This window comes from Pteropus medius, unplaced genomic scaffold (assembly GCF_902729225.1).
Source record: "Pteropus medius unplaced genomic scaffold, Ma_sr-lr_union100, whole genome shotgun sequence".
Classification (NCBI taxonomy): Eukaryota; Metazoa; Chordata; class Mammalia; order Chiroptera; family Pteropodidae; genus Pteropus; species Pteropus medius.
The window spans coordinates 3,631,969-3,652,135 of NW_024344253.1; the positions used below are offsets into that span (position 1 = coordinate 3,631,969).

General features: G+C 36.5%; 1 protein-coding gene across 2 annotated transcripts in view; it reads right to left on the reverse strand.

The window, feature by feature from the left end:
- Positions 1-20,167, reverse strand: part of FRRS1 (ferric chelate reductase 1) — a 40,836-nt gene that overhangs the window by 19,902 nt on the left and 767 nt on the right. Inside the window, exons 1-6 of one of the 2 annotated variants that reach the window (XM_039869560.1) lie at positions 15,930-16,020; positions 12,457-12,652; positions 11,442-11,578; positions 10,265-10,359; positions 6,996-7,143; positions 3,733-3,915 (exon numbers count right to left, since the gene is read on the reverse strand). In XM_039869560.1, the coding sequence (XP_039725494.1) occupies positions 3,733-3,915; positions 6,996-7,143; positions 10,265-10,359; positions 11,442-11,578; positions 12,457-12,652 (759 nt within the window). In that variant the 5' untranslated portion in view covers positions 15,930-16,020. Of the gene's footprint in view, positions 1-3,732; positions 3,916-6,995; positions 7,144-10,264; positions 10,360-11,441; positions 11,579-12,456; positions 12,653-15,929; positions 16,021-20,167 lie in introns of those variants that run through there. The other variant, XM_039869559.1, reaches the window with a different exon arrangement.

The following is a 20,167-nucleotide window of genomic DNA, read 5'->3' on the forward strand; positions in this document are numbered from 1 at the left end:
CAATTATACCTCAATAAAGCAGGGGGATGGGGCAGAGGGAGGAAGTGGCCATCAGAGGAGAGACTGCATCTTCAAAGTGCATGGTACCATTTTAAGGCATGATACAAATGAATAATTTGGATTTTAAGTTATTTTGTATAGTTTTGTTGTTTTGCCTATTCTAAATTGTTCTCTAGAAATTAGCAAGGTCTTTTATGGGCTTTAGTCACTAAACTCCTTAAACAAGATCCAAGATTAACGAGTTATAATAAATTTAGCTATTCTGTTTTAAATTTATTTTTTAAAGTTCTACTTTTAAGACTCTCAAGTATATAACCTTAACAAAGCAATTATTCACTCTTACACATCTTCTATTTAACTCATTTAGCCCAATTCAAGAAATTTGGAGTCATTGCGATTTAAACCAGGAATCGACAAACCATGGCACACAGACTGAATTCAGCCTGATGCCTGTTTTTGTACAGGCCACAGGCTGAGAATGGTGTTTACCTATCTAAATGATTTTTTAAAGTAAAACAATAATAATATTTTTCCATAAAAAGTAAAAATATATGAAATCCAAATTTCAGCATCCATAAAGTTTTATTGGGACACTGCCACACCTATTAATTATAGATTGTCTATTGCTGCTTTAGCCCTGCAACAGTTGAGTAGCTGCAACAAAGACCACATGGCCCACAAATTCTAAAGTAGTTATTATCTGGACCTTTACAGAAAAAGTTTACCGACCTCTGATTTAAACAAACATTGCATGTTTTCCAGAATGTCTATCATCTATGAGCCATAAGAATTCTTTTATATACTCCTCATAAGTCATTCTCTACACAAACACACAAACACACATATACAAACACACACACATACACACGGAAAGAGAAAGAGAGAATGAGAGAGAGTGAGGGATAAAGTGTCACGTGTAGATGAAGGGCTTACTGGTGTCTGTTGTAGTATTCTTTTAACTTTCATGTAAATTTAAAACTTTCAAAACCAAAAGTTAGAGGTGGGTAGGAGGAAGACAGACCTGAGAGGAGAATAAAGGGGAGGAATCTAAGTCACAAGCAAAATTTTTCTGAACACCGGAGAAGATAGTGGCAGTAATGAATGAGATAGGCTATCGGTTTCCCAGGATAGAATCTGAAAAGAAGCAAGAACTCAATAATGGTAGCTTTTTTATCATTGTTGTTGATCACCAAGCAATGCAGAACGCAGAGGACAGTAGAGGGAAAGAGAACAAGTTCAGCTTTGTAGATGATAATTTGTGTTGTCCAGGAACACTCACTCATCAAAACAAGACCAGCCGGCAGGGGACATCTCAATCTGGCATACGAGAGAGATCAGGACTGAGAACATTCTAGAATTTGAACACTGAGGAATTATTTACAGAACAAGACAGTGGGCAGGGGGAGGAAGACAACAGAAGCGAATATAGCATGTATACTTGGTATACTTTATATCATTTAACAAATTACCTGAGATGGGGAAGATATATATTCTTTGAAATTCAATTAAAATTCAGACATTAGCAAGTCATTGTTAGCAAAAATCTGAGAAAATATTTTTTAATGATGAAAAAATATTATTTTTCATCAATTTTAATGATGGGTCTGACATCAAAACAATTCATACTTAATTTATAAGCCAAACTGATAATAGGTATAATTTAGGCTAGTTAATCACTATTCATATCTCCAGTATTTAAATTTATATCACATACTGAAAAGAAATGGCAGGTCATAAAAATATCCTAAAAATTTTAAAATAACCAAAAATAGAAATAATCACTTTAAAAATATGTTTTGAGGATGATTTATTTCCCCCAATTTAGGCTAACAGGTGTACAGATGATTTTAATCAATAAATAGGATTGCTCTGTAAATCAACTGCACCTGCATAATTAAGTCTTTTTTATAAACATTTTTGATGAGTACTATACTAGAAACAGAAGATAAATACATCTTGAATTAGAGATAAATGCTTTTATGGTATCTATGCCTACAGCTTAGAACACAAATAACTGGTCTACTTGCAGGCCCCGCGTCACCACACTCAAAGCAACAATAGCATCTTCTCCTCTTGCTGACAGACTTTATGTGACCAGGGAAAAATGTGTGAGTATGCTGCCACATGAAGTTTGGCTATAAAGTGACTGGAATGTTTTTTATTTAAGTGACTAGAACACATACCTAAATGAACACTATACCTTACAGATGAACCCTAATGAAACCGCACACTTACTCTGAAAAGCCTCGCATTGTTAATCCCTGTTTTACTCATCTTCAGAACTGCCTTCAGCCTTCAGAGCCGGTTCTAACTCATTCACACAATAAGCACTACCACCATCTTTCCTTATGGCTTTGTAATTGTCACATTTTATTTTTAACTCAGCCTCATTATCCACCTATGCACCAAACTTGGTTAATTTTTGGCAGTGCTGAGAACACCCAAAAGAATATGCTACAGGTCTGATGGCAATTTCAAAAGGAAAATGGTGAAAATGTTTTGAACAATTGCAGCATCATTTGAACACATATAAAACTTCCCAACTTTAAAAGGGAATCATAATTTCTTACATTTTAGAAATTTCTTACATTTCTAAAAGTGTATGGCATAACTTATATCTCATGGGTTTAAGTATATTGTTTATTCAACAAAAGAGGATAAGTGCCTTCTAGAACTATATAGTAAAATATATAGGTCATATGCATGTATTGCAATGTCATCACCCACCAAAAATTCACACCTGGCTTTCTGCAGTACTTGCAACCAGAGTACAAGGACCAATGTGATCCAAGTGTACTTTTAAGAGAAAATATTAGTTCTTCTATCACAGAAGCTCAGAATTCCTTTTATTTTTTTGAAATGTGATTCCCTAAAAAAGTGATGTGAGATTTAAACCTGGCTTGAGGAGAACTCTCAAGAAAAGACTCCTTGCCTTTGCTAATGTTAAGGTAAGAGGTTTTCTGTATGTGTAGTTATCCCCACCCCACCACAGCCAACTCTGCTTGAACAGGAAAGACACAGGTCCTGGCCCTAGCACTCTTTACCCTCTTCCTCGGGAAATTAGGATGTTATGCAGCTCTCTGCTCCTCCACACCACAGCACAAGGCTGCCACCTACAGAGCCACGTAATCCACTCAGCGTTACCCAGGGAGAGTGAGAATCAGCATAAAACAAATCCTGCCCTCTGGAGATCAGAGAACGGTGTCTATTGCTAAAGAATACATCTATGCTTGGACACGCCAGGTTTAATTGCCTGTTTGAGAAATGCACCCATGATTACGAAATGGGGGCAACAAGATCAGCACCCCATGCTTTCATTGCTGGCCACTTGAGAAAACAACTAGGGGATGGAAAACATCACAAACAACACAATATTTTATGCAGAGCAACTTTTTTTTAACTGTACTTCCTGCTTTATTACAAAGTGAGAGACAGAGATAGAAAGATAAAGTGGCAAAGTCACTGGAAAGAAAATGATTTTCCTAACTTTCCTTAGGACAGGTTGTTCTCAGAAGTATGTAATTGCCCAACTGTTAAAAACATGAAACACTCAAAGCTGTTTAGAACAGACTCTAAGTTACTCTGTCCTTCCCTTCTCAGCCACCCCACCCCCGACCACCGTCCACAAGTGTGATAATTTGACTCTGGAACAAACAGCTAAACTACCGTTGATTAGAGCTCACTCCCGTGATTCTCCCTTAATTACCACTTATATAAGTGAGAAGTACAAACCATCCATCGGTCATGAGAAAACGCAAAGGATAAATAGCCTCTACTGGGACCACTCAGTTCAACCACGACTGATTGGTCATCTCGTATGAAGGACAGAAAGACACAGGCACGCTCCTTCGCTGGGTCACAGTTCAAAGGACTCCGCACACAGAACTTCTTGTTCCCACAATCTGAAGCACTGAACTAGAAAAATGATGAAGGGAAAGAGTCTTAATTATCAGCCTTTAAGTACAGGTTTTAACAAGAATACCTTTTCATAATAAGCATTCAAATAAGGGAAAGAAAGATACATCCCAAATTAGAAACTATCAGAGTAGTAGTTACGCTGTGAACTTTTAAACTTCATTAATTTTAATTAAAATTTGGAAAGCTCATTGGTTAAACTGTAATTGTACACAAGTATTAAAGTCCCTTTAACACGCAAAAAGTTTCATAATAATTACATCCTGAAACAAAGTTTGCAGTAAATTTTGAGCAACTTCTTACAGAATACTTAAGTCTACAGTGACAGTCTCGCCTAACGAGTGTCCTCCAGTTTTCAGAGGTGAAATTTTAAAAAGCAAACAAATAAACCCTTAGCAAGATTTTATATTAGATCCTAGACTCTGCCTCTAGAAGTCAGTTCAAATTTGATATTAAAATGATATAAGAAAAAAAGATTACTCCTATTTATTCCACCACTCCAGATAACAATAATAACAATTTAGTGGGGAGAATCAAGAATAATATAAGATTTCATTTAGGATGTCTTGGTATGCCAGATAAGAGGATGAGTATTAAAAAATGTCACCTCTACAATTTGACAGAGCAAATGAGTAGTACTCTTGTTAGAATGGACTGTGATGGTAGATTTCAGAAGAGAACTAAACATTATATAACTAGATTTATTAAGAACTATATAGAAAAAAAAACTCTCATTTCTTCTTATATTCTATCAGTACTTCAGGCCACTAAATGTGTGGGGTTTTTTCCCCACACTAAGCAACTCTGCAATTCTCTGTGGACACCAATTGGGTGTCCTATAATTCAATTCCATACTAACAGTATCTACCTGAAGTTAGTGTCAGATCCCACAAGTTAAGGGCTCAGTTTTGTGAGACTGCACCCACTTCAAATGCCAATCACAAGTCCCAGGTTACCTCTTGCAGTTCTGACTGGCCATAAATTGGATGTTCGTACAATCCCCTCCTGGGGTTCGATAATTTACTAGGATGGCTCATGGAACTCAGGGGAACTGTTTGCTTACTAAAGTACCAATTTATTATGAAAGGATACAACCCAGAACAGCCAGATGGAAGAGATGCATAGGGAAAGGTATGTGGGGAGGGGTATGGAGCAGTCACGACCTCTTTCAGGCACCACCCTCTCAGCACCTCCATGTGTTCAGTGACCCCCACACTTCTGAAATTTTCATGGAGGCTTCATCACATAGGCATGATGGATTATCCAATTCTCTGGAGAATGAAGGTAGGACTGATAGTTCCAAGCTTCTAATCATGGCTTGGTCTTTCTGGTGACCAGTCCCCATCCAGGAGCCCACACAGGGTCACCTCATTAGAACAAAACTAGTTCCTATCACCAAAGAAATTTCAAGGGATTTAGGAGCTCTGTGTCAGACACCTATCACTTAGAAAATTAAAGGATTTTAGGAGATCTGTATCAGGAACTAGGGTCAAAGGCCAAACATTAGCAGGGACTGGGACAGAGACCAATATGTATATATATTTCATATTATTTCCAAGGAGAGTAAAGAGAAATCATAGTAGAGTGGAGAACAAGCCACTAAGAACTAGAAAACTTGCGTTTGGGTCTCTACTTTCCCCTTGACTCCATCACATCTGCTAAAGAACTTACTCTCCCAGGACCCTTTACCTTCAACTCAGTAGGAACTGAACAAAATACCTTAGGTTTCTTCTAGCTCTACAAATACTATAATCCTATGACTCCGAATGTACCTCTCTACAATTAAAGATTAAAAACTTGGCACAAAGGTACAATAAAAGCTCCAACAAGAGCTAGCAATAATGCCTTTTATGTGAATATGGAAAAATAACAATCTTGTCAACAGATTCCTATTGGGAAGCTGAGGTCCAAACTGACTACTTACTCCCCTACAGCAATTTTTAAATAAATAAACATTAGACTAACTAAACTAAGAACTAATACAAATAACAGACCTAAACAGATGTAATAATATCTGTTTAATAATGTTTAATATATCTGTAATAATAATGTAATCAACTATAATGGCCTTATTTTACAAAATATAGAAGAAAAGGAAAACAAAATGAGACATTACATAGAAGTACAAGTGCTTTAGTTGGTCTTCCCTATGAGAACAAAAAGTTATAAAAGAAAAAGGAAGGAAAAGAAGAAAGGAATCAACATTTACTGAACATCTATTAAGTGTAAAGCAATTAGAAATCTTATATTCATTACATTGTTTAATTCTCATCATGATACTTTCTAAGAGTTAGATATTATTCTCATTTTACAGATGAAGAAACTGAGACTTTGAGAATTAAGTAATTTGTCCAAAGTCACACAGAAAATAGACAAGTTGGGTTTCAGGCCTAAGTTTGTTCTTTCAGCTATAATAACCTGCCTTAAAACATTTTTCATTATAGTCTGAATTAATAAGTCTAATTTATCAAAATTGCCCTGAGTAAAAACTTTCTCATCTTTCTAATATGCATTACCCTTTCCAAGATATGCTTTCTCAATCATAATTCTTCTGAATCAGAGAGCCGACAGGGAATCCTAGCTGATGAGCTTGCAAGAGCTTCCGCACTCCAGCACATGGAATTCCCGTATTCGTTGGCTTTAATGAAATAAGATCTAAGAGTTATACCATCATTCCAAGATTCTGCTCTATATCTTGTCTAAATTTAGCTTAAGCTCCTTCTCCCTGTTTGATATTTGGTGGTGGAAAGAAAATAAAGTGAAAAAGAGAGAGAGAGAAGTGACAGAGCGGGGAAGATTTATTTTTAAATAAAAACATATCCACTGCTAGTATAGAGTATATGTCAATGTCATCACCTCACCTTGGAACACGCAGAGTCTTGCATTCCCTTTATTCTAACCTATAAGTCATAATGTTGCAATGAAGACTTCCTTCAGATTTCCTGCAGAGAACCGAAAAACTTGCTACCACAACTCAGCACAGCTACTTCTCTACACACTTCACCAAGCATAGAACCACAATTTCCAAGGAAGCTGTTATTTTAGATTGCATTTAGTAAAACCATAAATATGTTACTTACTGATTTGGTTAAGTGAGAGACTGGAGGTAAAGTTGACAACGGTGTTACTGTAGCTTCAGGTGTTGTAAAAGGAGGTGCATTTGGTTGTGAAATTACAGGACCAGGAATCTTCACCCAGTAGGTTTTATACTTCTCAACAACCGTGACTCTGAAATAAGCACCAAGGAGATTAGTCAGAATCCTGACTGCGGCCCATCATAATCGAATCAAACCTCTAGAAGGAAAAAAAGAAGGAATGATGTAGGGACACTTGACTTAATAGCACCTAACAGTGCTACTAATTATGTCTGAGGCAAGTCTCTGGAGACTCTTCCACACCATCGCTAAGTGAACTATCGCACTCGCACACACGCCTCCACTCTCACTGTCTCTCTCTCTTCTTTTCTCTTACTTATCTGTTTTGGGGCATTTTCATAATGTCAAACCCAGAGACTAAACTGCACAGATTTCTACTCTCTGACATATAAAGAATATACTACTACTCATTTTATAGTGCTCTGTTAAAAGGGCGTAAGACATCCAAATTTCAGGACTGCTTTTTTTTTTAATATTCTCATACCAAGACAAGAACAAATCTAGAAAATCATTACCCCATACACCCTATAGATTAAATATTAATTGATGATTCTTATTAGTGTGAAGGCTATAATATAATACTTCATTCACTCAATAAATGTCTGTTAAGTACCTTTTAGGTGCCAGGTCTTGTGTTAGGTGCTGAGTATAGAATGGTAGAAAAAATAAACAAAGCAAGCAGAACAACTGCTTACATTACTAAGGTGGTATTACTATACCGAACTTCTCTTATATGGGTGCATGTCCAAAAGGGGTAAAAAACTACTTACACAGGGTGAGGAAAAATATTACGTAGATGATAGAGGCTCTGTTCATCCCTCTGGCAACCAAATCAAAGTTGTGACAGAAATAAGGAGCAAACAGCAAGGAAAAATCGCCTGGGATCTAGATGGACAAACCATACAACTAAGGAGAAATCCAAAAAAGCACCTTGCGAAGGCAAAAGGTAGGACAGGGTGAGGACATGGAGCTGCCCGGTCCCAAGCGGCTGAGTGAGACTGAGGTGGTGGCAGCGGCAGCGGCAGAAGCCTCTTAAAGGGGCCGCATCTGCCACCGAACTTTCACAGTGACAGACCTACTTGTTCTGAGCACCAGCACCAGGCTGGCTGCTCAGGGGCACCAGGGACTTACAGGGGAACACTGAGTTGTCAGAGTGAGGGCTAAGGTGAGACTCACTCTGTACAGAAGTGCTGGTGGTGTCCACCGTTCCTCTGTTGAGCCCTCCCCCATCCCAGTGTGTAGACACAGCGCCGCCATAGCTGTGACGTCATCAAACTGGATAACAGAGGTCACTCCACCCGGAGGATTCCTTGAAACTCCACCTACCCCAACTCAGGGCCCCAGCCAAGCCACATCCAGGTGTGTCCTCTCTTAGTCAGGTGTCATTTGCTGAGCAGTGCTTAGATTCACACTGGAGGCAGCTGGCCTCAGTTTCTGGTGTGGCTTTTTGAGGCAACTATAAGCACAGCATTTGTGGATTGTTTGCTGAATCTCAACAGGTGGCCCCGGAGGGGCCGAGGCTTGGGCTAAGTTTGGCCTGCAGCTGAACCCCTCTCAAGTCTGTGCCACTGGACACCTACCACACAAAGCCACACTAATAAGACTAGGAGACTTAAGAGCTTTGTTTAGTACATAGAAACACACATGGAAAGGCAGCCAAAATGGAAAGACAAAGAAGCAGAAACCATATGAGAGAACAGAACAGAGATCCAGATATAATGGAGTCAAGCAATCTAACAGATGCAGAGTTCAAAACACTGGTTATAAAGTTGCTCAGTGAACCTAGGGGAAGTATAGATAAACTCAGTGAGAACTTTAATAAAGAGATTTAAAAAAAACATAAAAATAGAAATGGAAATTATAAAAGTGAACCAGTCAGAAATGAAAAACACATTATCTGAAATAAAGAGTATATTAGAGAGAATCAACACAGTAGATGAAGAAGAGGATTGAACCTCCAATTCTTGGGAAGCCAAGGACACCCAATCAGAATGGCAAGAAAGAAGAAGCCAAGACTATAACAATTTAAGGAGCCTATGAGACACTTTTAAAGGTAAAAATATCCATGTCATGGGGTACCTGAAGGAAAACAAGATGTTGAACAGCTATTTGAAGAAATAATGTTGGAAAACTTTCCTAACCTGGTGAAGGAAATAGACTAACAACTCTGGGAAGCTCAGAGAATCTCAAAAACCAAGAACTCAAAGAGGCCCACACCAAGACACATCATAATTAAAATGCCAAGGGTTAAATCCAAAGAGAATCTTAAAAGCAGCAAGAGAAAAGCAGTTAGTTACCTACAATAGAGCACCCATAAGACTGGCAGCTGATTTCTCAAAAGAAACTGTGCAGGACAGAAAGAGCTTCTCAGAGAAAAATAAGCTAAAGGAATTTATCATCACCAAGCCAGGAAATGTTGGAGGGACTTCTTTAAGAAGAAAAAACATGTATCAAAAACAAGAATAAAGAATAGTAATAACTGCTTTCCTATCCACAAGTATCTCAAATGGAAAAGAATTAAGTGCTCCAACCAAAAGATAGAGTGGCTGAATGGATAAGAAAACAAGACCCCTACATATGCTGCCTATGAGAGACTCACTTCAGATAAAACACAACACAGACTAAAAGGAAGGGAATGGAAAAAGATATTGCCTTGATTGACCTATAGGGTATTGCACTGAATGAAATGGGTTGGATAGAGAAAGACAAATATCGCATGATTTCACATACATGTGGAATCTAAAGAACAAAATCAACAACAACAACAAAAGCAGAAATAAACTCATAGTTACAGAGAATATTTAAAGGGATACTAAATGGGAGGGGGGTAGGTGGGACAAAAAAAGGCAAAGAGATGTACAAAATGGATAGTTGCAGAATAGACATGGAAATGTAGAGTGTAGCATGGGGAAGATGGTTAATAATGTTGTAATAAATATGTAAGGGGGAAGAGGGGTATTATATTTAGTGGAGTGATCACTTTGAGAGTTATGTGGATCTCTGATCACTATGCTATACAACTGAAACTAGTATATTATTGTATCTCAATATAATTGAAAAAAACTCATTGAATTGTACAATGTAAATACAAGCAACTAATTGTCTATTATATTTCAATAAAGACAAAAAAATTATACAGACCATTACTGTTTTAATTATAAGTTACAACACTGTTAGCTCTTCTTTTTACTCACAGAAACTGTATGTGATTGGGGGCATCGTTTGGAGCTTTCCAGTACACTTTAATTTCTGTTTTTTTGTGTGGATTTGTGTGACTCACAGCTGATCCCTGAAATAAAATGGGAAAGAACTATTATTTAGTCACTCAGTAGCTCAGCATGGCTGGAACTACTATCATTTTGCAAAGCAATTTATTATCGCATGACCTTGGCATTCTGGTAAAGATTATTTTCTTTAGAACAAGGACTCACATACTTAATAAATGTATGTTGACTGGTTGATACCAGATTAGCAGCTAACTCCATGAATTAATTTAAATTAGAATCAGCAGAAACTGAAGACCTCAAGAGCGTTATGAATACTGGGTATTTTAATGCTACATAGACCTGCTCATCATTTCGCTTATACCATAAATTTATATTCCTTCCATTAATAGATGTAAATAGTATGCAGAAGATTCATCAAAAGAAAGAAATTCCTGCCTCCAAATATGTAGCATTGTACATCAGTCATTCCTTTCTCTTGATCAATCTTATTTCCCACTTTCATTCACTTGGCGAATTTCTACTCATTCTTTGTGGCTCGGCTTTGTGATCATCTCCTCCAAGAAGCTCTCTCTCAATTCCCTCCAGCCTGTGTGTGGCAGCCCCTCTATGCTTTCCACCCATCCTGTGCTTGCTTCTAATCTAAGTCATCAGACTATTCTACTCATGTGTCTGTCCTATATCCATATGTTCTACCTGTGTGCCATATAGCACATGTCCACATGTTTTATTTATGTGTAAGGGTATAATCACTTCAAGAAACAGAGTAGGTCTTGTTCATTACCATATCCCTGTACACAGGATAGTTCTTGATATAGCAAATGTTTATTGAATGAATGAATGAAAAAATTAGATTTCTGTCCCACTCTAGAACTCTATTTTCAATATTTACACCCTTCAAAATCAATATGCGTCAATATTATATAAAATATCAAAAGATAAAAACTCTTCAAGCTCTTATCCTACCTTTCTTAAGATGCTGATATATAAAAATATATAATTTCCAGTAGTAAAATTAGGGGAAAGTTGGATCATTGTGAATCTATTCAGATGTCCATAGATAATATTGTTGTTTATCTTGCAAACACCACCCTGTAGTGAAGACCCATGGAAACTGACAGAAATCAGTTTCAAACTAAATACAAACCTGTATATCATCACAAGTCAGAAGCTGTGACACTTGACTGTCAATCAATTTGAAGAAGCCAATAGGAGGGCCACTCAGAGCATTAGCATCACGTGCTTCTAAGAGAAAGCCTTTAAATTCTGGCCCTGACAAAGTAACTAAGAAACAGACAAAAAGATAAGTTAAGAGATTTAGCGACATGCCAAAAGGAAACTTTAGAGGAGGCACAGAGTTAGAATCAGGTGTTCATATACAAAACTACCCCAGGAGAGAAAACAGTAGAAATCATCCTACAGACATGGCTCTAAACTGTGTTCATAGGACATCTGCTCCATGGGATGGCGATAACCATTCCACCAGGGGTGTGGTGGAGGGGTGGGCAGGGGGAAAGGTAGTTAGGTAATGATCGGGGGGTAGTCCATTGGGCCAAATTAGTTTGGAAAATGATGGATGAGAAGTAATTACTTGTTTCTTTACTGCAAATCCCTCAGGACCTTTAACATCCTACTGTGCAGTATAAAACTCTGAAAGGTATATTATATATAACATACAGAGTATGTTTTTCATATACTCTTTTTGTTAGAGTATCTATTAATATTTTGCATTTCTAGAGTTGCAGAAAATAAGAATTTGTAAAATGCTACTATACATACACCTTTGTCGACCTACATTTTGTCAGGAAAGCATAAGAGATTACACTGTATTGAAAAAGGTAAGGGTTTATTATATCTTAAACCAGATAAAATAAACTTTATTTTCCTTTTCTATTGAGTTAATAGTGTTGTTAATGAAGATATACTAAACAATGATTAAAAAAACATTTTAAATCCTGTTCTGCATGGGGGATGGATATGCTACTTAAGTAACATAGTCATTTGTAGTAAACGCAAAAACGGGAACTATAATATAATGGCATCTTATCAAAATAGGTGAAGATTTTTAACTGAAATTGTATAACTCTAATAATAATTTTAAAAATCAATTTACAGTAAAAGAATAAAATTCAAAACGTAAGCAGTTAACCACAGCACAGTACCTTTGATCTGATCTCCTGAGGTGAATGTCATCTGACTCACTGAAATGTTGTGAATCGGATCAGAGCGTGGAATGTGACCATGTTCAGGAATCATTTCATGGCAAGATGCTGTTACTCTTCCGTCGGGATAATTAGCCACAGAACTAATGTGTGACAGAAGTATGAAGGCACCAAGAGGAAATCCAGAAACTGCCATCTCAAAAAGAAGATTCAAAGCACATTATTTTCAGATATAATTAAAATAAAACATAAAAGTTTTCATACCACAAGACAATAATTCTGGAAAACCACTTGCTTTCAAATAATCAGCTAACTATATTCTCAAAAATATATGATAAAAAGAATGTGATATGTGAAGTTTGGCCTGGATTTGAATCTCAGCTCTATCAATTAGCAATTGTGAGATTTTAAGCAAATCTCCTTAAGCCCCCACATCTTTAAAAATGAGGAAACTAAGACCTCCTTTCAAAGTCGTTTTATAAGATGAAGATACAGCTGAAAGTCTGACAAGATAACAAATATTAGTTTTCATTAGTATAATTAGGAAATAATAAGCTAGTCCAATAAAAACAAAAGATTGTATTCCACTTCATCCTAGAAAGCTTAAAGAACAAACAAGAGATGTTTTTACTGAATCTAAATAACATCACCTGAATAAGTCTCTGATATGACTTCTCCTAACTTCCTATTAAATTAATCCGGATGACAATGTGGATAAACTAATTTGCAACACTGAAAACCGAGGTTAACAGACAACCAATTGCAAGAGATAAAATTTACATAACCTATAACCCAGACACTTCTGAATTAAGAAAGCATGATTGTCAGCTCAAGCAATTTTCTTCCTCTCATCCAGGTTATCTGCCTCTTACCATGTGCCTAATGGGAAACCAGCTACTTTATGTCAGTCTCACCCTCTTCTAGTCCACAACCACCACTTCATTTCATGCATAAGCTCAAAACCTGCAAATCATAGTATAAAACAAGGCTAGAGGTAAATGGGCAAGGACATGCTACACGGCAGTAAATAAAACAAGCACTGTAGACAGGCTGCTGATAGAAAAAGACCAAGAAGCAAGCAGCTCATTCTCCATAGAAATGGGGGTTTCCTGTGTGATAGATCTGGTGATGGACAAGATAAAAGCATCCTTATAATCACTAAAATAAATTATCCTCTCATGTCATATAAATTACAAACAAACCCTGACATTGTCGCAGAGCTAAACTACAGGAATTCTAGAAATTGTGCCGAGGGTACACACTTTAACCAGCCCTGCACCTCACACCAGGAGCTACACCAAGTAGACAGCGCAGGGTCCAACGGTACTGTATCCCTTTTTTTTTTTTTAACAAACACCAAAGCCAGAATTTTTCCCATCTAAGGATGAGCAAGAGGAACCAATGAAAAAGTCAAGCACTTTCAAAATATATATATATATAGCATAAGAGAAGCACATAGACTCTGAGAAAAAGCATAATTTTGAAAATGGTTACTTACTATAGGAAACAGTACTTAAAGAAAAAACTGCTAAAGAGTGAAGCCGTAGGAGGATTTTCTAACAAACATAGCTTCCCAGTCCTTTTGTAGACCTGCTTTTAGGACCAGGCAAGATTTAGTCACTGTAATGAAAATAGAGAACATCAAAGTCATAGTTTTAACCATGTGACAGTGACCAGGTTATTATGAAGATCAAATGCAGTAATGTGCCACTCATTTAAAGATGATATAGTAGGAAGAGTTAGTTAATTTAACAAATACTTATTTGGCACTGACTTCCTGTCAGGTGAGAGTGGGAACAAGACTTGATGTCTAGTCCCTGCTGTGCACTAAGGAGCTGATTAACACCAAGTCACTTAATCTCTGTCTCTGTTTCTTCATTTGCAAAAGAGAGCAGGGCCACCTTCAAACCTAACACTGTGATATTAGGAAAGCAAAGTGAAAGGCGTATTGGAAATTATTAGAGAACAAAAGAAAGGAAAGGGAAGTGACTAAGATTTCACCACCTGTCATTCACTAGACACATATTACAAACGAGGTCAGAGAGGGAGGTAAACAATAGCAATTTCTTTGTTCTTGGTCGGAGGCTGACTATCCAAGGTGAAGTTCTATTTTCATTACAGTGACTGATGATGATTTTGCAGTTGATGATTTCAGGAACAACCTTATTCCAAACTAATACATTAATTCATTAGCCAACTTATGCCAACAGTTTGCATAGTTAGGAAAGAGAATAAGGAGTTATTCATGGAAACATTTAAACTAAAATTATAGAACATGGATAATGAGCTATGAGTTACAAGGTCATCCTTCAAGCATTGGAAAAAAACTCTCACCGATTTCCTACGACTTTTACAAGTTTCTATATTCACATTTTATCATGGGTACGAATATAGAGAATAGAACAAAGGACATTGTAATTTGCATTCTGTCATCCCAGGGCAAATATAGACCTACTGGTTCAAAAAATTAAGAGAGATTATCCTGATTCTCTAAATGAAATATTCCCACATATGATGAAATTTATAGTTTCATTTCTTGCCTAAAAAACAGGCACTTAGTAAAAATGTATAATGACTGCATATACTATGTTCTATATACATCTCACACAAAGATAAGACTTAAAACAAATGTATTCTTTATTATTTAAATAAAAACTCCTTGTACTTGGATGAATATGTAAGTATTGTTGTGATTATAGACCACAGAGGCAAGTGTTACTCAAGACAGTATATTCATTACTACAAAGTAAAACTCAAATAAAATGAGAAGAATACAACTGAAAAATATTTAGATGTAAGAAAAAGCAGGATGTGTTAAGGAATTTTTAAATAAACTGGCCATTAAATGTCTTTTTTATTGTGGAACTCTAAGAACAGGTGAGAAAAATAAAAAAGGAGGGAAAGCACAGCTTTAAAACCATATCAGATGAGTAAGCTAGCAAATAATTAATCGAATCTAGTTATATTGTATTAAAGCTGTAGCTCTTACTGCTAGTCATTTATTTTAAATTAAGGCATCAAAGAAGTTCTAAAGTTTACATACAACAAAAAATTGTGAGAACTCTGCCCAGTAACACCCACTCCACATCACCCAAGATGTGAGCGTAAGCGCACACTGAGTCTTAATTGATGCATAGCTATGAGGTAACAAGATTTTCTTAATATGAAGAATGAGCCACAAAAAAAGCAAAAACTTAACAAAAGAGATCACTATAAAATATCTAAATAATTTGGAAAAGGATGTCTTTTGCTATATGTAGTGGGTTTATTTAATTTTTTTATCACACCCAAAGTAAGAAATATTTTTACATTATGACCCAACAAACACTTCAAGAAATATTATTTACCTCTACATACTTGATAAACTCATGTATTTTCTATTTCTTCCTTTTTTTTAATGCTGGTTACATCCTACTGAATTGTCATTTCACAACTTACCAAAAGATCTTAATGTGCAGTTTAAAAAACATTACCTTACAGCAGCAGTCCTCAATCCTTTTGGCACCAGGGACCAGTGCCCCTATGAGAATCTAACGCCTGATGATCTGAGGTGGGGCTGAGGCAGTGATGCTAGCGCTGGGGAGCAGCTGCAAATACAGATAGCATTGGGGAGCAGCTGCAAACACAGATGAAGCTCTAGCTACTCACCTCCTGTGTGGCCTGGTTCCTAACAGACCACGCCCCAGTACAGGTCTGTGGCCTGGGGGCTGGGGACCCCTGCTTTATAGCATATATAGACCTTTAAGTTTCAGCTTTGAGTTAAGTTCTAAATTAGGAGGAGCGAAATTTCAGTAAAAAAGGAGAGTTCTCAGAACTAAAGAAGAAACAAACAAGCTAAGCAACAGGGAGGATTTTGGAGATAGAAGGTGGATTTAACAAATGGAAAATGTCTTATTCTTTCTTATTCCATTTGTGGGCCTAAACAAAACCTATTAATTTGACAAATAAATTAGTATTTTCATAGTGACCTTCTATATGAGAAAAAAAATTTTTATTAACCATAATATAAAAACACTGCAATTCCTAAAACACTTGAATGTTCTTTTCAAAATTTCCATCAACTACATTCTACAAACAATGCTTAAGGTAAATAATTACTTCTTACTGAATACTGTTTTCATTTTATTTTATTACTAGAATTACAATGGCATTATTTTCTTTTACTTTGTTACAAGTATAGAATATTTCAATTAATTTATGAGTTAAACATGCTTTTGCTTCTAGGCTTTTGGTCTAGAAATGGAACCACCATTTATAATATTGCTTCTATTGTGAGGAATAGAGTGAAAAGTAAAATGAAGTCACTATAATCAAGCTGCTAAATTATTAAAATCAAGTAGGTTGAGATATGAAGATATAATTCTATTCTTGTTTTAGCGAGCCTGGGAACTTAAACTGTTGAACTTTCCAGTCCTGCATCAACGCCCAAATATACATCAAACCTTCTGATCACCCCCTAAAGAACTAATGAAAGAATGTGTAACTGTACGCGAACTTCCTTTCTTTAATGTCCTTTTTTTGTTTTCTGATTCAAGCTGGATTTGCCCAGATAATGGCACTGCGACTCACTTGCTTTTTTCAACCCTTCTCCTCTGTGTGCCTGCTCCTTCAATCATTAAGCTTTAGGACATAAGATTAACTGAGCCTCAGGTCTATAACCATGAGAATAATAAGTTTTGGTTGAACTTTAGACTAAGGATAACATCTTGGCTTTAGATGTGTTTCAACGTCCGGCCCAAGGCACAAGAACTCCACTGGCCAAAGAGCCATAGCTGATTCCAGAAAAGTACACAATAATCAATTACCTTATCCCTCTCCAGTCATCCAATCAGTAGCACCCATGACCTCAACTCCCTTAGTTTCTATGATTACTGATTTCTCCCTATATAATCTATACTCCCAAGACACCTGGGGAGCCAGGTGGTTGAGAGCAATAGTTCACCTGTATCTCTGGAACTTGCAACTCTCTAAATAAGTTTTACTTTTTTTTGCTGCAAAACTTGCACGTGTCTCTTCTTTGGCTTAGGTATACATAGGCGAATGGACCCCTTTTTTGTCCCATTAACAAATGTTCACGTATCTAGACCACCTGGCTTCTATTATCCAGACACCCACTCATCCCAAGGATTATCATCTCAGCCCAATCCAGAGGCTAAGAATGAGGGACTGATTCTTCTCAAGAATGTACTTGTTACTATAAGAACCCTCAGCTTTTCTTAAGAACACTCTGGGTATTGCCTAGTTGTGTTTATGGTTTGCAAACTCTAAGACCCTTAAATAAATATTTATAATTTATTTCTAACTGAAGACTCCTTCATTTACATTCAGTAAACAAATAGAAAATAAAAATTGAAATTCCAAGTTGAACTAGAAATGTATTTTTGGACAGCACATTTGTACGGTCAGCTTTTCAACTAAAATCTGAGGCAAATCTGGTGGGCTTTGCACTATAATCAGAGGGACAGGTTAGAGGTGGAAATAGGTGTTTACACACAGAGTGGCAAAATTAGGCAAAAAGAGTTTTAGAAAAATAGATAGAACCATAGAAGTATAAAGAGATTGATAAAGTCAAAAAAGTTAAGGCTAAACACAAAAGATATACGGAAAGCAATAAAATTTCTATGACAAAAAGAATTACAGTTTTACTATAGAGTGGGAAAGTAGGGGGACATAATGTGGAGAAAAAGGAAAAGAAACAAACATTTGGTGAGAACCTGGTAGATATTACATCTAATGTAATCCTTACAAGCAGATGTTACCTTCAGTTTAGAAATGAAGCTGAGGCCGGGGAATATACACTGACAGGTATATACTTTTAGGATTAGAACTTAGATCTAACACCAAAATTCATGTTCTTTTCACTCAACATCATTGCTCCCTTCTTGGAGAGAGAAGGATGTACAACATAAACAAGTCCAGCAAGGATCCAAATTTCATAATAAACTGTGTGAGTGGGGGCATACTGTGAAGAGTTGAAATCTAAATTAGCCTAATTCAGAATGTTGAGTCCACTCTACAAGTCTGATAAGCAATGTAGAGATTTCTTTCACAGAACTGCTGAAAGAATGGGTGTAAAAACAACTAGTTCAATGTCTAAAAACACTAAGCTGTCAATAAATGGTAATTACCATTATTTATTATCACTACTAACTTTCCATATCACCAGTATGTGCTAATTTCATCTAAACACTATTGTGGTTGGACTAACATTTTTATATATTTCTTTCATCCTCACTTAATTTGTTCTGAAATATTTCAGAAAATCTGCTCCCCTTCTTTCTAGTGAGTTAACTTTACTTTCCTAGAAAACTCCCACATCAAGAATTAGATTGACTTTGGTAGGTGAATCTTTAATTATAGAGAAATTGAAAAATAGGTCAGCATTTCCACTTGCCCGGATAAAAATGTTTCAGACTCCATTTTCACAACAGGAAGCACAGGGAAATAACATTTTTTTAAATTGACAATTGAATTGTTGGGGCACAAAAATAATTTTCCTTATACCTTTTTAAGTTCTTCTAGCTAGACTAATAATCAAATTAACATGAGACATTAGGAGGAGAAAAACAAATTAAACCTCTTGTATATATGGGAGAGACCTATATATATTCCAAAATTGAAAACCATCTCCTTAGGTACCACTTTCAGCTAAAGACAAAAAATGTTTTGGGTGGAGAGTCAGTTACGGGAGGTTACCAGGGAAAGCACCATAGATAAGGGTAAGATGGCTATGCAGATTTAGTCCCTGCCTTCTCCATCGATAGTGAAAGCAGGCCTGGTACAGTGAAGGAGACACCTTTACAAATGGAGATGACCCTTATAAACGTAAAAGTCCTTTTACGAAAGGTGACATCAGCTTGATTTTCAGAGATTCTACCACGTCTGCTGTTTCTTACTGTTTCTGTTTGTTTTTGTCTTAATAAAGAAAACCTCTACCCCTCCTCTAAGGTCCAGTTAAAATACCATGAACTATTATTGTGTTCTATGAGACAGTGAACAATATGGACTTTGAAGCCACATAGACTTGGATTGAACCCAGCAGTCCCACCTTACCTTGGATAAATTATTTAACCTCACTAGGCCTTCGTTTTCTAGTTTTGTTAGAGACAATGCAACCAATATAAAGAGCTTTTGTGAAGATTAAATAACATCTATGAAACATCTAGCACAGTGCCCACCACAAAACAGGTCTTCCATTAAAATTGACTTGAAGTCTCGCCTAATTTCACCAATCCGATGCAATCACTCACTTCGCAGGAAGTCCATAAGCTTTGCTTTTTGCTAATCAAAAAAAAAAAACTTTATCATGTTTTTCTTCTACAATTGGTAACGTGTCTTATGGCAAACTCCTGGAGGCAGCAAATGCATCCTACGCATCGCTCTCCTTTCACACTGACAAGCAGACAAGGTTGAAAACAGCACTGATACAATGGGAACTCCAGAGAATCTGACACGTGAATGGACAGGTGCTAAGGTACAACTAGCCAAAAAAAAATAAACATATTGGCTCATTAAACAATTCAGTAGAACTCATCCCTTTAAACAAAACCATCCTTTAAAAAGTTTAGCTCATTGTTTCCAATGAACCAACAGATCCCAGTTTTCGTCTCCCACCTCTGCATTATCCAAGTACAATACCCCCATTTTCCTACATTTTTAATTCAGAGGAAAAAGAAAATATCTGAACTGAAAAGTTTAGCTGTGTAAAGAA